The following is a 19,512-nucleotide window of genomic DNA, read 5'->3' on the forward strand; positions in this document are numbered from 1 at the left end:
AGCTATATCAGGGTCCTTTCAGCAAAATCTTCCTGGCATGTGCAATAGTGTCTGCATTTGGTGGCTGATTATGGGATGGATCCCCAGGTGGGCCAGTCACTGGGTGGGCCATCCTTTAGTCTCAGTTTCAAACTTTGTCTCTGTAACTCCTTCCATGGGAATTTGTTTCCTTTTCTAAAAAGGGGCAAAGTGTCCACACTTTGGTCTTCTTTCTTCTTGAATTTCATGTGTTTTGCAAATTGTATCTTGGGTATTCTAAGTTTCTGAGCTAATATCCACTTACCACTGAGTGCATATCATGTGCGTTGTTATGTGATTGTGTTACCTCACTCAGGATGATACCCTCCAGATCCATCCATTTCCCTAGGAATTTCATAAATTCATTCTTTTTAGTAGCTGAATACTACTCCATTGTGTAAATGTACCACAATTTCTATATCCATTCCTCTGTTGAGGGGCATCTGGGTTCTTTCCAGCTTCTGGCTATTATAAATAAGGCTGCTATGAACATAGTGGAGCATGTGTCCTTATTATCAGTTGGAACATCTTCTGGATACATGCCCAGGAGAGGTATTGCTGGATCCTCTGGTAGTACTATGTCCAATTTTCTGAGGAACCACCAGACTGATTTCCAGAGTGGTTGTACAAGCTTGCAATCCCACCAGCAATGGAGGAGTGTTCCTCTTTCTCCACATCCTTGCCAGCATCTGCTGTCACCTGAATTTTTGATCTTCGACATTCTGACTGGTGTGCGGTGGAATCTCCAGGTTGTTTTGATTTGCATTTCCCTGATGATTAAGGATTTTGAACAGTTTTCAGGTGCTTCTCAGCCATTTGGTATTCCTCAGTTGAGAATTCTTTGTTTAGCTCTGTATCCCATTTTTTAATGGGGTTATTTGATTTTTTGGAGTCCATCTTCTTGAGTTCTTTATATATATTGGATATTAGTCCCCTATCAGATTTAGGATTGGTAAAGATCCTTTCCCAATCTGTTGGTGGCCTTTTTGTCTTACTGACAGTGTCTTTTGCCTTACAGAAGCTTTGTAATTTTATGACTTCCCACTGGTCAATTTTCAATCTTACAGCACAAGCCATTGCTATTCTGTTCAGAAAATTTCCCCCTGTGCGCGTATCTTCCAGACTTTTCCCCACTTTCTCCTCTATAAATTTCAGTGTATCAAGTTTTATGTAGAGTTCCTTGATCCACTTAGACTTGACCTTAGTATAAGGAGATCAGAATGGATCCATTCAGCCTGTTTAATCCTTTATGTAGAGAAGGGCCATTGCCAGGGCCTAGCAAACACCGAAGTGGATGCTCACAGTTAGCTATTGGATGGATCACAGGGCCCCCAATGGAGGAGCTAGAGAAAGTACCCAAGGAGCTAAAGGGATCTGCAACCCTATAGATGGAACAACAATATGAACTAACCAGTACCCCCCGGAGCTCGTGTCTCTAGCTGCATATGTATCTGAAGATGGCCTAGTTGGCCATCAGTGGAGAGGCCCATTGGTCTTTCAATCTTTATATGCCTCAGTATAGGGGAATGCCAGGGCCAAGAAGTGGGAGTGGGTGGGTAGGGGAGGGGGTGGAGGAGGGTATGGGGGACTTTTGGGATATCACTGGAAATGTAAATGAAGAAAACACCTAATTAAAAAAAAAGAATGGATCCATTCGCATTCTTCTACATGATAACCGCCAGTTGTGTCAGCACCATTTGTTGAAAATGCTGTCTTTTTTCCACTGGATGGTTTTAGCTCCCTTGTCAAAGATCAAATGACCATAGGTGTGTGGGTTCATTTCTGGGTCTTCAATTCTATTCTATTGGTCTACCTGTCTGTCGCTATACTAGTACCATGAGTTTTTATCACAATTGCTCTGTAGTACAGCTTGAGGTCAGGCATGGTGGTTCCACCAGAGGTTCCTTTATCATTGAGAATAGTTTTTGCTATCCTAGGTTTTTTGTTATTCCAGATGAATTTGCAAAATTGCCCTTTCTAACTCAGTGAAGAATTGAGTTGGAATTTTGATGGGGATTGCATTGAATCTATAGATTGCTTTAGCCATTTTTACTATATTAATCCTGCTAATCCATGATCATGGGAAATCTTTCCATCTTCTGATGTCTTCTTCAATTTCTTTCTTCAGAGACTTGAAGTTCTTATCTACAGATCTTTCACTTCCTTAGTTAGGGTCCCACCAAAGATATTTTATATTATTTGTGACTATTGTGAAGGGGCTTGTCTCCCTAATTTCTTTCTCATCCTGTTTATCCTTTGCATAGAGAAAGGCCACTGATTTATTTGAGTTAATCGTTTATCCAGCTACTTCACTGAAGCTGTTTATCAGGTTTAGGAGTTCTCTGGTGGAAATTTTTGCATCACTTATATGTGCTATCATATCATCTGCAAACACTGATATTTTGAGTTCTTCCTTTCCAATTTGTATCCCCTTGATCTCCTTTTGTTGTCTAATAGCTCTGGCTAGGGCTTCAAGTAATATATTGAATAGGTAGGTAGAAAGTGCACAACCTTGTCTAGTCACTGATTTTAGTTGGATTGCTTCAAGTTTCTATCCATTTAGTTATGAAAGATAATGGTTGGCAGTATACTGCTTTTATTTTGTTTAGGTATGGGCCTTGAATTCCTGATCTTTCCAAGACTTTTATCATGAATTGGTGTTGGATTTTGTTAAATGCTTTCTCAGTATCTAACAAGATGATCATGTGATTTTTGTCTTTGAGGTTGTTTATACAGTGGATTACATTGATGGATTTCTGTATATTAAACCACTCCTGCATCCCTGGGATGAAGCCTACTTGATCATGATGGATGATTGTTTTGATGTGTTCTTGGATTCGGTTTTTGAGAATTTTATTATTTTTGCATTGATCTTCATAAGGGAAATTGGTCTGAAGTTCTCTCTCTTTCTCTCTCTTTCTTTCTCTCTCTCTCTTTCTTTCTCTCTCTCTCTCTCTTTCCCTCCCTCCCTCCCTCCCTCCCTCCCTCCCTCCCTCCCTCCCTCCCTCCCTCCCTCCCTCCCTCCCTTCCTTCCTTCCTCTCTTTCTTTCTCTCTCTCTCTCTCTTTTTTCCAGACAGGGTTTCTCTGTGTAGCCCTGGCTGTCCTGGAACTGACTCTGTAGACCAGACTGGCCTCGAACTCAGAAATCCGCCTGCCTCTGCCTCCCGAGTGCTGGGATTAAAGGCGTGTGCCACCATACCTGGCCTGAAGTTCTCTTTCTTTGTTAGGTCTTTATGTGGTTTAGGAACCAGAGTAATTGTGGCTTCATAGAATGAATTGGGTAGAGTACCTTCTGTTTCTATTTTGTGGAATATTTTGAGGAGAATAGGAATTTGCACTTCTTTGAAGGTCTGATAGAACTCTGCACTAAATCCTGGCTTTCATAGTGTCTTGTGTAATTCGAATAGGTCTGCCTTTATATGTTACTTGACCTTTTTCCTTTACTGCTTTTAATATTCTGTCTTTATTTAGTGCATTTGTTGTTCTGATTATTACCAACAGACATGAGAATATAGATGGGAAATCTCATGAGGCCTCAACCCGACACAGAGAGCTACAGGCAACCAAGTTATGCCAAGAGTGGGAGAAATTGTCTTTCCTAGGGAAGAGCATAGCAACTGGTTAATGAATACCAAATGACCAGCTCTGAAAACTTATATATACAATCTGAGTCATGTAGACTAAACAGGTTGTATTTCTATATTTAAGCATATACATATATATATATATATATATATATATATATATTTACACGTGTATATATACACACACATATATGTATATGTGTGTATATATATATGTATATATGTGTGTGTATATATATACACACACACACACAACACACACACACATATATTTATATAACAACAATTAATGAAAAAGAGGCTGTAAATTTGAAAACAGCAAGGAGGTTATATATGGTAGGGAGGAAGGGGAAGGGGGATGTGATGAAAGTATAATCTCCAAAATAAAAAAGTTTTTAAAAGTCGTAAGAAAAATATTCTGCATCAAAAGTATGTTGATTTAACTGTTAACATCTTTTCCATGTTAAGTAACTTGGGATTTTAAATGGATGACATAAATGATTGAACAAGATTGTACAAAAGAGTGTACAGGTGATCAAGAGCTCCTTGCACAGGTAATTAAGAGCCCCTGTCTTTGCCTCCACTAGGCTTGATGCAGTTCTCCACAGGGTTGCCTCCTCAGCCTGAAGATTCAATGAGTCTGCCTGCCAGCAGTGTGCCACACATCACAGTGCGGGAAGAGGATGGTGAAATCCGTTTACTGGTCATTCGTGCACAAGGGCTCCTTGGCCGGGTGACTGTAGGATTTAGAACAGTATCCCTGACAGCATTTAGTCCAGAGGACTACCAGGTACATATTACTATGACTTAACATTTTTTATTTTTACTTTATGTGTAGGAGTGTTTGGCCTGCATGTGTATCTGTCACTATATGCATGCCCTCTCTGTTGAGACCAGAAGAGAGCCTCAGATCCCCTGAAATCATAGTTACAGCGAGTTGAGAGACAACATGTGGGTCCTCAGGATGAATAAGTGCTCTTAACCACTGAGCCCTTTCTTCAGCCCATCAACCCTTTTGAAGGGGCATTTATACCTTTGTACTTGACCACAGTCCTCCCAGAGGATTGGAAGGGTCTACTGTTTTTTGAGGAGTCTAGCAAACAAACGAACAAGCAAGCAAGCAAGCAAGCCATCTTCTGATACATATGCAGCTAGAGACACCAGCTCTGGGGGTACTGGTTAGTTCATATTGTTGTTCCACCTATAGGGTTGCAGACCCCTTTAGCTCCTTGGGTATTTTCTCTAGCTCCTCCATTGGGGGCCCTGTGTTCTATCCAATAGCTGACTGTGAGCATCCACTTCTGTACAAATAGTTTTGATGCGTTAAACTCCTTCAGGATCCCTGACAGGGATGAATTTGGACATTAGAAAAATAGAGACTGTGGCATACTACAGCACCACTGATGAGCAAGGCCAGAAGTGTTTACTGTGTAAGACACTGTTGGGCTTAAGGCAGTTTCCTAAGATGGGCAAATGTCAGTCTGTCCTTTGAACTGTGGAATTCTTGTATCCAGTACCAACATCCAGGCACACTAGCTCCGTCTCCACTCTTATTTATTTCATGTGTTCCATCTTGATGGTTTGTTTTAATAACACTTAACACGCTTTCATCTTTGCAAAGTTCTAATTAAAATTTTGATGGGTATTGATGTTTTGCCTGCAAGTATGTCTGCTCCCCATGTGTATGCCTGCTACAGAGGTCAGAATAAGGCACTGTATCCCCTTGAACTGGACTTACAGACGGTTGTGAGATGCCACTGGGCATCTGGGAATTGTGGGCACTGGGAATTGAACTGTCGTCCTTTGGAAGAGCAGCAGCTGGTGTTCTTAACTGCTGAGTTCTGATACTCTTTTTAGCATCTTCTCTGTAGAGTCTGATTGGTGTTGGCTAGTTTAGGATCTCATGCATGAAACAATGGTGCCCTGCACAGTCTCCATGGTGACTAAATTAGAACCTGCATTCCAGCCTCTTAGTTAGAGCTGATAGATAGATAGAGTTAATAATCTTATTAACAGTGTAATAACAAGATAAAACAAGTGTTCACACACACTGATATCAAAAATATTAAATTACTTTAAAGTTTGTGGCAGGAAACTCAACAAGAAAATGGTTTTGTCAAATATTGGAAGAGAATTCCTTGTGCGAAAAGGAAACATTTCTTAAAGAACCATTATGTACTAGCTATGAAGGTTTCTTATATCTCTATTTTTTTTTGATGAATATGAAGTGAGAAAAACACAGGGTCAACTACTTTATGTAGTTGAAAATTAAGTATTTGTTAGTGCTTGGGGAGTGTCTCGTTGGTGGACCATTTGATAATCATACAAAAGTCTTGTGTTGGATCTGCAGCATCACACACAATAATAATGAAAAGCACATGGGTTTAGAATTTACATTCTATGTTTTCATATTTACTTATGTGTGTTAAATTTTTCCCATTTCAGAATTTATGACAATTTGGCACGCAGCAAATGTTTTCCTTTTGCAGTTTTACATACAGAATAATTGTAATATGGTTGATAACTCTCATTTATGTTTCAGAGTACTGCTGGCACATTAGAATTTCAATCAGGAGAAAGATATAAATATATATTTGTCAACATCACTGATAATTCCATCCCTGAACTGGAAAAATCTTTTAAAGTTGAGTTGTTAAACTTGGATGGAGGAGGTAAGATTGGTAGCATATGAATATCAAATATTTGCCTGTCTCCCAACCATGATGTCACTAGATAGAGCCAATTCAAAGATTCCCGTGAATCACTCACAGTACATTTGCATTGAATGCAAAAGTTAGAGCTGCCATTCGTACTGACTAACCCTTAAATGCCTAGGTTATTTTCTTTCCTTTTGAAATTTCTTAATGGTTGCACTAGAGCTGTCTTAAGATACAATGCACGTATCTGTTAGTGTAGTCCAGAGAAATAATTCTAGGGAAGACAGGTCTTGGTATCTTATTCCAAATTCTGACAGTCAGAAAAGTAATTATCAAAAGTCTTTACAGTTAAAACTCAATGCATGGCATTGCTTTCTGTGTTAAAGTGAAGCTGTTACATTTCTTCCACTTGGTTGAACTAGTTCTGTTTCTTTGCAGAGGTATTAATATATCAGGGAGGGGCTGCGTAGGCAGCGATCGAATACACGCACTGTGCACTGCCTTACCTTTGCTAACTGGGAGGAAGGTAGTGTTTTCATGGACATTTTCTTAAATAGCATAGCCTGGCCTTAATCTCATTCTTATTAACATCTGCATCATGTAAATGGGGGAAAAATAGAGCTTTCAAACTAGAAGTCTGGTAGACCATGTATACAAGAACAGGTTATATATATATATATATATATATATATATATATATATATATATATATATATAAGATTTTGGGGTAAGTAAAGAAAATTCCCTTTTCCTGTGTTCCTAACCTAGATGAAGACACAGGGAACCAAGCCAGTGCTTGGGGGCAGAGGACATAGTCACGAGGTAGTGCTGCACAGTGGTGAATGCATAAAGCAGGGACAGAAGCTGCATGGTTGCATATACAAATGCCACTATTGTCTCAAGGCAGCTTCCCATTGCCGCAGGGGTGCTCTCACGCAGGCCTCATCACTCACTTCAGCAATAAGAAGATCAGTGTGCACTACTATTACAGGTGATCAATGTGAACTATTATAGGTCACTATTTCTATCACTGAGCTCAAACAATACCTAGAAAGAGAATGCTAGTGACTGTCACCGGTATGGTTAATAATGAACCATCAAGGGCCAGGTGTGATGTCACACACATTTAATCCCAGCACCTTTGAGGTCAGCTTAGTCTATAGCATGTGTTAAGGACAGTCAGGGCTTAGTAAGATTCTGACTCAAAAAAGAAATCCTCAAAGCTCTGCAGGCCTGGGATGAATGCCAAGGCCCCATGCACATCAAGGAAGTGACTAACCACAGAACTGCATCCCATTCTGTGTCCACCAAATGTGACCAGGGCATTTACCATCATAGTGATAGGTGTTATATAGAAACATTTCCTCAGATATTGAGAATACATAGTTGTATACCAGATGGTGGTAGATTCTTATTTGTAGTTTTCTAGTAAGATGAACTAAATTTTTGGTGGTGAGTTGAGGGTAAGAGGAAAAGTTGTTTAGACATTGACCTGTCCTCTGTACAAATTCTTAGTGTCTGTGTAATAAATGAAACAGCTTGCAGGACTAAATTCTTCATGGGTCAAAAGAGCACTCCTTGTGCCATATTGTTTTTTTTTTTTTTTTCTCCAAAGTTGACTGAACATGCTAACCATGGCCTTAATAGATGTTTGATACTAGTCCAGGTATGCATGGCATTGAATTTTCTTTCTTTCTTATGACTTCTAGATGGTATGGGAGCAGAGTTAGGAACTGTATAGTAGCTGGCAATCAGTTCTCTCTCTGAGATGATTTTAGGTCATGGGGTGTGCTATAAATTCTCATGCCTGTAATATCCCAGTCACTATTGAGGGAAGGACAAAAACCAAGACAAATCTGAATCTGGGCCTGTCAATCAAGGACCCATGTAAATATGACTTGCTTTTCATATCTGCTCCTTCATTTTTGTTGTTGTTGTCCTTCCTTTCTTTACAAATATTTGCAAAATCATGGTTGGAGTATAAGGTGTATTAGATATGAAAGTGTAACTACTTTATATTTGTTATAACTCTCCTATATTCTCCAGGCAATATATTTTTTTAAAGTATTGTTTCAAGTATGTTTTTAAAGCTTTGTGAGATTTCTGTAAACTACAATGCCCTTTGCAGGTAAGAAAGCTTGGATACTGAGGAAGATGGAGTGCTTTGTTGAGAGTTTACAACTGATGTTTCTCCTACATAGGGTAAAAATAGACTGATGATCTAAGACTCTGCTGACCATGTCCATGTCAAACCAACCATACAGAAACTGACTCACCTGGGGATCCATCCCATAAATAATCACCAAACCCAGACACTATTGCATATGCCAGCAAGAGCTTGCTGACAGGAGCGGGATATAGCTGTCTCCTGAGAGGCTTTGCCAGTGCCTGACCAATACAGAAGTGGATGCTCTCACAGTCATCCATTAGACAGAGCACAGGGTCCCCAATGAAGGAGCTAGAGAAAGTACCCAAGGAGCTGAAGGGGTTTGTAGCCCTATAGGAGGAACAACAATATGAACTAAGCAGTAACCCCAGAGCTCCCTGGAACTAAACCACCAATCAAAGAAAACACAGTGAGGGTCTCCTGGCTCTAGCAGAGGATGGCCTAGTTGGTCATCAATGAGAGAAGAGGCCCTTGGTCCTGTGAAGGTTCTATGCCCCAGTATAGGGGAATGCCAGGGCCAGGATGTGGAAGTGGGTGCGTTGGGGAGCAGGGGGAAGGGAGAGAGGATAGGGGATTTTCGGAGGGGAAATGAGGAAAGGGGATAACATTTGAAATGCAAATAGAGAAAATATCTAATTTTAAAAAAAGGAGAAGGGTAGATGTGGTGAAGCTTGCGTGTGTGCATGGGGAGATGTTAGCGGCATTTCCCTCATTTTGAATTAGTTGTGACTGACAAGGTAAACTTCACTGGCATGTAAGTCTAAATATACAGTAATATACACAAATATCAAAATTTTCAAAATGCTACAGATTTTTATCACTATAAATTGGAAAAAAATCTCTAAATAAGATTATTTAAATAATTGGACATGGCCAATATTATTTACTATTTATGTTTTCTAAAACTAGAAAGATTTAGTAATTTTATACATGATATTACATATCATCACCCAAGATGACCTATTGTCTATAGAAGAATGTGCATCACTGAGTGGCTCTTAGTGCCTTTTCTTCTTTACTTGCTATGTTTTAAGTGATCTTAACTGTCTCACTGTGTTGCTGTGTGTTGTGTGGGCTGTCTCTGTGTGTCGCTTGTGAAGTGTCTGACCTCTTTAGGGTTGATGGCAGTGGGAGTGGAGAAGCGGACACGGATTTCTTCCTTCCACCTGTCCTCCCGCATGGTAAGCAGCTGTCCCGTGGTCACTTTCTAGTGCCTTTACATCAGCTTCTCATTCTAGAGACAACAATGCTGACCACTTCCTGTCCTCTCCTGTAACTAGATGATCCGCTGTGTGTTTTAACTCACCAACCAGCACAACAGCTTTATGAAATATCTTCTCTTGGTGATGGAGACAGAATCTCATTCTTGCCTGCTTCTAACGGACTCCTCACCACATGGACCTGACATAGTTTGCTGACTCTGAATGCATAGAAACTTTGCTTGGATGCCACTTAAATGAAAGATTGTTGAAAATACTTTACAGGGTGTTGAATGCCAGGGAAAACAATTGACAGAACATTTGTATTTTCAGGTTAAATCTGTCCCACTTTATTTTCTGTACAACAAGGAGCATGAGTCTTTATATGCACCACTTGACCAAAACAAATGAGAAAAACGAGAAGGAAATGAAGGGAGAATCAGTTCCTAGTTAATTGTAATTGAACAGAGGTTTCTTCTGAAGTAGATTCAGATACAGATGTGCTTGAGCTTTTTACCCTAGTTGCTTTCTCGCGTATGCAGGGAATATTTAGAATGGCTTCCTTGTGACAGATCACACTGTCCAACCCTCAAATGCTCCCTTTGCTAATGTCAGCGTTTGCACGGTGGCCTCAGAGTTGCTCCTGCCGTCAGCATCCCATGTCATTTCTGTGACTGTTGTTTTTAGGTTTGTCCATCTTCTTGTCTGCAGGCATCAATAAAAAATACTAATTAGGAGGACTGCTCTTAAAGCTGCTTTAGGCTTTAGCATATTTTCTGCTCCATGCATGGATTCTTTGGGATCGAATCTAATCTATAATATGATGAAAAAGTAGGCTTAGAGTTAGTGCACATTGGAAATCCAGCCTCTGCATCTGGATGCATTAAAGTCCTAGGGAAACCACTGTCTCGAAGAGGTTGGAGTAGGTTTGCCTCATGTCCTTAAGAGGGCAGCAGAGTTGTGAAATGCCTTCCTCACAAGTTTTATGTGGGAGAATGTTCTTGCATAGAGGGAAAAAGTAACACAAATTTTCCCTATTCATTGCCAAGTGTCCCAGCAGCTCATGCTGTCCCAGGAGAGAGGGTCACAGCAGCACAAGTGTAGCAACCATTTGAATCCAGTTTTCTTTCTAGAGCCAATTAGAGTACACACTCCATAAATGGAAAGTGTTTAAAAATTTTTTTCCAAACATTTGTTCTTTGGCTTTTTGGTAGTTTATAAAATACTGATTAATATTTTTTTCTATTTGTGGGAACTTGCAGCCAGTCTAGGAGTGGCTTCCCAGATTCTGGTGACCATTGCTGCCTCTGACCATGCTCATGGAGTGTTTGAATTCAGCCCTGAATCACTCTTCGTCAGTGGAACTGAACCAGAGGACGGATACAGTACTGTTGTGTTAAATGTGAGTACTTTCTGATACACTTCCAAATGGCAAAATGGTATAGAATCTTAGTAGGGCATGTTTCTTCTTTTCTTTTCTTTTCTTTTCTTTTCTTTTTTTTTCTTTTCTTTTCTTTTCTTTTCTTGTCTTGTCTTGTCTTGTCTTGTCTTGTCTTGTCTTGTCTTGTCTTTTCTTTTCTTGTCTTGTCTTGTCTTTTCTTTTCTTGTCTTTGCTTTGCTTTGCTTTTTATTCTTCTCTTCTCTTCTCTTCTCTTCTCTTCTCTTCTCTTCTCTTCTCTTCTCTTCTCTTCTCTTCTCTTCTCTTCTCCCCTCCCCTCCCCTCCCCTCCCCTCCCCTCCCCTCCCCTCCCCTCCCCTCCCCTCCCCTCGCCTCCCCTTCTGTGTAGGGGTTGAGAGTGAGTCTATACGCCAGTAGGGTAGATTGCTGATTAGTGACTTAGCAGTAATGTGTGGTTGCATTTATGTGGAATGTTGTTACTTTTAGAGAATATACTGTGTTTGACTTGGATTCCTGGAGGCAACTTGAAAAAAACAAAAGCAGAAGGGCATCCGAAGAAGAGAACTGTTCTTTAGTTGGAACAATGAAGGGCCGTGGAAACATGCGAGGGAGACTGTGTGTGTGGCGTGGGGCCTTGAGGATTTATGGGAAGGAAAAGGGGAGCTTTGGGGATGAAGAGTCTATCTTTAAGTCTGTTTCTGTGCACTGTGGAGTGTTAGAAACCAGTAGGTGTGGTGCAGGGAACTCCTCATCCAAAGCTTCCGTCATCAGTCAGCTCAACTTTCCAGTCCAGAGGTTTTCAGTCAACTGAGGCTTGTAGGCCATTACCTTTCATGATGGACCTGCGCTAGAATTCTGTTTAACAGGTTTCTGCATTAGTTCTCATAGACTGTGGCAACAAACACTTCACAATCTCAGTGGCTTCTTAGTGCAAGGAAACATTGCCTGGGGGAGGTGGGCTAGAGAGTGAGAGGACTTAACGAGACTCTTCCCAGCAAGCCAGACATCCCCAGTTTAAACTGTGAGCCTACATGGTGGAGGCAGAGAAGTGACTCCTGAAAGTCATCGTCTGTCCTCTACACTCTAACTGTGGCTTGCCCTAAACCAATAAACAAATGAACAAGTGTGGAAGTCATTCTTTTATGGTGTATATCCACCCTGAGGCAGCAAAGGACTCTGGCTTGTTGCTTGCTTTAGGAAACAAGTATTGATTACCTTCATAAGAGCAGTGGTTGAGAGATGTGCATTCTGAGAGGGAAGGGATTTCTGAATATCTGTAAGTGAATTGCATGTCCATGAGACCCTGTGCCACCTCATATAGAAGAAAAGGGAATGCCAAATACTTGTGAATAGTAAAACTAACATTAATACTATTTAGTCGTGTGTGTGTGTGTGTGTGTGTGTGTGTGTGTGTGTGTGCGCGCGGGCGCGCACGCGTGCGCGCGTGTGCCTGTCCTGCTGAGTTCTAGCACAGACTGAGGATATATTGATAAATGACTCAATGGAGCCACAGCTCACTCAGTCTCCTCGTTTCCATGTAGCGATGAGGAAGACTGATGCTAACACATCCTTCTGTATGCTTATGACAGATTTTATTTTGTCCTTTTGAAATAATTGAATAATCTTCTGTAAAATTAATCAAGTAACTTTAGAAAGAACTTAGGACGAAAAATTCTGAGAAAGGATGATTCTTTGGTAAAATAAGTGCCTCATTTTATTTTGAGTTGAAAATGATATTTTAAATATAATAAATGATTATTATGATTTCTTCAGAACATGTTTAAGCTTTTGTTCTTAATATATTAAAGCAGTACTTCTAACTGCACTTTGTTGTACTTTGGGTCAAATATATTGAAAATAGCCTTTTCTGGAAAATGTTCCTAGTCTGTTTTTTACAGTGGAGGATGCCTCTTTTTCAATAAGTATAAAGAGTATTTCTTGTGTGTGCATAAATATAATAAATTACCTTACCATTCATGTTTGATCTCATATATATATGTATATATATACATATATATATATTATAACACCTGTGGTTTACTTGGAACCTGAATATATTCTTCTAGTTTGTGATTTTCCACCTGTTGTCACTTTTTATATGCTATCAACTCAGGGGTAGGTTGTGTACGGCCGCTACCTTCAATAGTTTTATAGTCTTAAAAACTTAGAAAATTAAAAAATAAAAGGTGAAAAACAAGTTAAAGAAAGTTTGGAATTTACCCAGGCACTACCATTATACACTAACATTCTTAAGTCAGTGTGCCAGTTTTTCTTTTTAAATCTCAACTATTTCACAGGTCACACGGACTCGAGGAGCCCTGTCTCCAGTGACTTTGCAATGGAAGGTAGACTCGGACCCAGATGGAGATCTTGCCATCACATCTGGCAACATCACGTTTGAGACTGGGCAGAGGATTGCCTCTATCACTGTGGAGATACTGTCAGATGAAGAGCCAGAGCTAGACAAGGCACTCACCGTGTCTATCCTCAACGTGTCCAGTGGCTCCTTGGGAGTTCTTACAAATGCCACATTGACAATTTTGGCTAGTGATGATCCTTATGGGGTGTTCATTTTTCCTAACAAAACTAGACCTATGAGTGTTGAAGAAGCAACCCAGAATGTCACATTATCGATAATAAGGTTGAAAGGCCTCATGGGAGAAGTTGCAGTCTCATATGCAACCATAGATGACATGGAAAAGCCACCGTATTTCCCACCTAATTTAGCTAGAGCAACTCAAGGAGGAGATTACATATCAGCATCTGGATTGGCTCTTTTCAGAGCCAATCAGACTGAGGCAACAATCACTATTTCAATCCTAGATGATGCTGAACCAGAACGGTCAGAATCTGTGTTCATTGAACTTTTCAATTCCTCGTTAGTAGACAAAGTACAGAATCGCCCAAGTAAGTATCTATTAATGTGTTATTATTGTTAGAGATAACATATGGAAGTGAAAACCCAAAGCTTTATATAACAGAAAAGTCTATAAGGAAGGTAAGATTAGAGGTAAGTAAAACTACCTTTAAATGATTCTCTTTATTTATTTAATTTGCTCGTGTGTGCTTGACCGCATGCATGCTAAATGCATGCAGGTACCTGAGGATGCCAGAAGAGGCCACCATATCTCTTGGAACTTGACTTACAGCTGGTTGTGAGCTGCCCCCTGTGGATGCTTGGACCTGTATTCAGGTCTTTTGCAAGAACATCAAGTGTTTCTTAACCACTGAACTATCTCTTTAGCTCTAAGTATCTCTGAAAGCATATACTTCGTAAATGATTTTCTTTAAGACACCTGGAAATCAGGCGTGTATTTTTCCTTAGAAATCATACTTTAAAAAGACACGCATGCCCCCAAAGTATTTTAAAAACTTGTGTGTAATAATTATATAACTGACTCCAGTGCCATTTTGTTGCTTAGAACTAATTTTGCAGTCAGTGCGAAGTGCCCATACATAGCTCCATGTAAAGTGGCACCACAGTGAGCCACGTTATGTTGGTACACCTCTAACAGATTTTCTAATCAAAAGATGTGTATAAGGTGAAGAGACAGGGCTGTGCACCTGTAAGAACTGAGTTTGTGGAGTTACAAGGGATGGGGTGTAAGGTTCGAAGATCCGCAGCCTATAATATACTGCCATACGGATTAAGATCTCTTGTCAGCAAGTTTGTTGGACTTCCCTGGGTTAAGACTATAATAAGGTGACATAGCCTTACTAATTACAGACAAGGATTACAGAAGGCAATTTATAGTTGCTGACATGAAGTCTTCAGGTTAACAGCTTTTTCATGAAACATCTTTGCTCTTTTATAAAGATAGATTTAGGGTCAGTTGTGACAGCAAAGAAGTTGAAATAGAACTCAACAATTAGTCTTTTAATGTAAGAATTATAAAGCACATACTGTTATTCAACCAGTTTACAACTTGCTGAGATTGAAATAAAACTAAATGGCTGACTGCACTTAAAAGTAGCATGGATTGCCCATGCTGAAGTTGGGTAATCTCATTTCAATGTATAATGATAAGTTGTTGAAAGTAATCTTCGAAAGCTCCATTTTCCTTATATAATTATGAAATGATAGAAATGTAAATAAATTTTATTCATAATGTGGATATATTAGGGGACTACAAGTGGTGATAGATGTAAAAGTCCTTTGGCATCTGCTCTACTGTAAGCATTCAGTAGTGGAGCAGTCAGTAGGACGGCATGTGTGCAGAACCTTTGTGCTGTTGGGATGTCAGTGTGCCATTTGTGGACCATTAAAGAGCAGCTGTTATGCAGGCTAAAGGGCGAAAGCGAACATAGCCATGGGGCGCAGGGGAGGAGAGGGCAAGACAGACTCAGGCAAAAACTAGTGTAAGGTCTGATAAGCCTTCACTACTTTGAATGTAGTCACCAAGTTTTGTGAATGGTAGTAGTATGAGAAGACTTTTCAGAGGAGGGTGCCCACCTGTGGATAACCACAGGCATTACACATGGCTCGCTGAGAACTGTACAGTGAAGGAGAATGTGAAGTTTTATAGTTTATTTCTTGGTTATGTCTGACAGGTACTAATATAAAATCATAGATTATTTTATTAACCCCTTTGTGACATTAAGTCATTATCTGTAGAAACGTGTGTTTGTGTATATGTATACATGTAATCCAAATATATTATTTATATATACAAATATATCCAATATATTGTGTTTTCTGTCAATGTGACACCAGCCGCAGTCATCTGAGAGAAGCTCAGTTGAGAAGATGCCTCCATAAGATCTGGGTGTAAGGCTTTTTCTTAATTAGTGATAGATGGGGGAGGGCCCAGCCCACTGTGCTTGATGCTGTCCCTAGGCTGGTGGTCCTGGATTCTATAAGAAAGCGGGCTGAACAAGCGATGAGGTGCAAGGTAAGCAGCAGCCCTCCATAGCTTCTGCATCAGCTCCTGCCTCCAGGTTCCCAACAGCTTTGAGTTCCTGCCGTGGCTTCCTGTAAATGGATTATGCCTAGGGGTGCATAAGCCAACTAAACCTCCTCAAGTTGTTTTTGGTCGTGGTGTTTAATCACAGCAACTGTAACTCTAACCAACACATGTATTCAAGTCAAATATATCAGCAGATAAATAGAAAAAAGACATGTGCATATTAATTGCACAAAGAATGGAATTGTGTTTGCAACAAAACAGATGGAACTGGCAGATACTATGATTGAAATAAGCCATGCACAGAAAGATAAGCATTGCAACTTCTTATGTAGAAGCTTAGAAAGTTTGTTCCAAAGAACAGATCAGTACAGTGGTTATTACCAAGTGCTAAGAAACGCAGGGGGAGGGAGAGAGAGGACAGCTTCATAGCAGGCATCCAAGTAAGATGAGGGAATGAGGTCCCACATGCGCCACACAGACAGGGGAAGAGTGTTCGCAGCTGTACTTAGACTCTGGGTTCAAAGACCTTCTTACTCAATTTTGTGTTAGAATTTTGTTTAACAATGGTGCAAGTGACCTAATTATGATAGTGTAACTGTAGGCTCTTAATATCTGATTAATGCTACATAACTTGATAGTTAATTACACTTGGATCATCAATTTCTTCAATGCTTATTAAAATATTCTTATAGTAAAACTGTTCCTTTGATAATGTTTTGAATTCCTAGAGTATACGTTAAAAGACAGTGGAGATTTCCTATTTTCCTTCTTTTTGTATTTTCAATGCTTAGATTAAGATTGATAGATATACATATCTGAACTGTTAAAAACATAAATAGGGGGAGAGAATGAGAAGTCTGTTGGATTCTTGATGGCTGTTAGCTGTATTGCCTCTTCTTATGTCTTTCAGTCCCACATTCTCCACGCCTTGGGCCTAAGGTAGAGACTGTGGCCCATCTCGTTATTGTTGCCAATGACGATGCATTTGGAACTGTGCAGCTGTCTGCATCATCTGTTCATGTGGCAGAAAATCATGTTGGACCCATTATCAATGTGACTCGAACTGGAGGAACATTTGCAGATGTTTCTGTTAAGTTTAAAGCTGTGCCAATAACTGCAGCAGCGGGTAAGAAAAGTCACGGAGAGGAGCAGTGAGGTTGTGTCCCTGTAAGGCACGTCCCCCTTCCATCCCTAGGGTGGTCCACAGCAGCTGCACTTGACCCAGTTTTGTGAGGCCTCTCCAGCTTTGTTGATGGGGATGCTCACTTGTGGCTTCTGAACAGCTGGACAGCTTGTCTTCCCAACTGAGATTACAGTTCTAGCTCTGTTTTATTCTGACAGCACCATGCACACAACATTTTTTAAAAAATGGAGTTACCGCTTTCTCTTTGTCTTCCTTTTTGTGTGTGTTTATACATGCATTTTGAATATCTCAGAAGAATGTTATTATCTTTAGGTGTGTGAGTGGGAATGAACAGGAGAACACAGGAAGTTGTCTGTTATCAAACATATACTTTTTTCGTTTGAGAAATAAGACTTCTTTTTCAAACAAGGCTAGCTAAACAGCCTCCAGAACTCTTTCTCCAAGTATGGGCCATCACTTCCCCGGTGTATGGAATGTTTACTCTGGAGTAAGCTTTCACATTCGTCCATGGGTCTTTGCAGGTGAGGACTATAGTATAGCATCTTCAGACGTGGTCTTGCTGGAAGGGGAAACCACGAAAGCTGTGCCAATATATATCATTAACGACATCTACCCTGAGCTGGAAGAAGCCTTTCTTGTGCAGCTACTAAATGAGACAACAGGCGGAGCCACACTGGGGCCTCTAAGAGAGGCAGTCATTACCATAGAGGCTTCTGATGACCCCTACGGACTGTTTGGTAACTAGAATAATTTGTTTATCTCTTACTCTGAAAGTCAGAGAAAGAAAAGTCACCTTTACTTTATTTAAGATGGAGTTGACAAAGGAGGTTTTTTTGTTTGCTTTGGTTTTCTTTTTTGTTTTTGTTTTGTTTTTGAGGTATTACTACTTACACATACGATTCCTGGCATAGGTTAATGGCTACCCAAGAAGTAAGACATCACATTTTTAACATGGAGATACCCAAAACCTGTTTGCTTTTGTGTCAATACTGGCTCCTAGATATGTTATGTAAATTCTTTGTCTGAGCTTTGGGAGACAGTGTCATGCTACCTGTGACAATTGGGTTGTCCTGGAACTTGACATTCCGTCTTAGCCTCTTCAATACTGGTGATAAGCATGGACTGTCTGCCTGACTTTTACTTCTAGATAATTCTTTTAAAAAGTTAACACAATTTCTACTCACATTGGGTTGCTTAAGCTTCTCCTGCATGTCAGTCAGGAATCAAAGTAGCCCAGTGTCCCTTTGTAGCCCAGGTTGGCCCTGCAGCAGCTGCTGCACTTTCTGGGCTTATTCAGCTCATACTGGGCACAAACCTGTCCCCTGCAGACATCCACAGTCTGCTTTTACCAGAATTAAAAATTACAGGGAAACATTGGCAGTCCTGCCCAGTTTACATCGCAGCCACTGCTTAGGGTGCAGCGGGGGAGTCTCTTTTCTCAGAGGCCCCAGCTTGGTCTTAGTTTGTCACATTTTCATGTTGTATCTAAAATCAACTGTTCTGTCTGCTTTTCAGGTTTTCAGAATACTAAATTTATTGTAGAGGAACCTGAGTTTAACTCAGTGAGGGTAAACGTGCCAATAATTCGAAATTCTGGGACACTCGGCAATGTTACTGTTCAATGGGTTGCCATCATTAATGGACAGTTTGCTACTGGCGACCTGCGAGTTGTCTCAGGTAATGTGACCTTTGCCCCTGGGGAAACCATTCAAACCTTGTTGTTAGAGGTCCTGGCTGACGACGTTCCGGAGATTGAAGAGGTGAGAGGACTGACTAGTATAGAACGACATTGTAAATTGTGCCTTGTCTTGTAGAGTGCCTGTGCTGCTGTGAGAATGACAAATGCATGCTGTCTGCAGGGATTCCCCCAGACTGCTAGTCTAAAGGTTGTTTTATAACACACACAGAAAGAGAAACAGTGCACAGGCAAGCTTGCCTGTTTAAGATTGTGTGCATTTATGGTGTGTTTTAGAACACTTCTGCTAAGTGATTATGTATGTATGAATGTATATATGTATGTATGCATAGATGTCATAATTATGCAATATTTGTTTCATATCATTCTGGCTTGTATCTCTGTCCTGTTCTGAGTATGAACCAGTTGTAACTAAGTGTAGATTTTGATTTTCCACAGACTCACCTTCCCATTCTTCTTATACTATTATAACCAACACGCTAGGTCCATTTTCCTGGTGTTTCTTGTAATGAAAATGAAATGTGGAAAATAAGAATAAATGAGCTAATCATTAAAATTACTATGAATAATTTTATTTTATGAAATTTAAGTATTATTGTTTAGATCTCATATTCCTTTTATAACAATTTTATTTAAGGGCATATGAAGTCCATAACATTTATTTTTATTGCTAATTATGCCATTATTCATTTTAAAAATATTAACCATGCACTAGTACATGTAATATATTTTCTTCTTTCT

The 19,512-nt window shown here is 40.0% G+C and overlaps 1 protein-coding gene across 1 annotated transcript in view; it reads left to right on the forward strand.

The window, feature by feature from the left end:
- Nucleotides 1-19,512, forward strand: part of Adgrv1 (adhesion G protein-coupled receptor V1) — a 504,170-nt gene that overhangs the window by 60,773 nt on the left and 423,885 nt on the right. Inside the window, exons 26-33 of the mRNA XM_085830825.1 lie at nt 4,191-4,393; nt 6,146-6,275; nt 9,528-9,608; nt 10,889-11,028; nt 13,322-13,931; nt 16,842-17,057; nt 17,597-17,812; nt 18,591-18,835. Coding sequence (XP_085686951.1) covers nt 4,191-4,393; nt 6,146-6,275; nt 9,528-9,608; nt 10,889-11,028; nt 13,322-13,931; nt 16,842-17,057; nt 17,597-17,812; nt 18,591-18,835 — 1,841 coding nt within the window. The remainder of the gene's footprint in view (nt 1-4,190; nt 4,394-6,145; nt 6,276-9,527; nt 9,609-10,888; nt 11,029-13,321; nt 13,932-16,841; nt 17,058-17,596; nt 17,813-18,590; nt 18,836-19,512) is intronic.

This window comes from Mus caroli, unplaced genomic scaffold (genome assembly GCF_978045245.1).
Source record: "Mus caroli unplaced genomic scaffold, Mus_caroli_1 scaffold_15, whole genome shotgun sequence".
Lineage (NCBI taxonomy): Eukaryota > Metazoa > Chordata > Mammalia > Rodentia > Muridae > Mus > Mus caroli.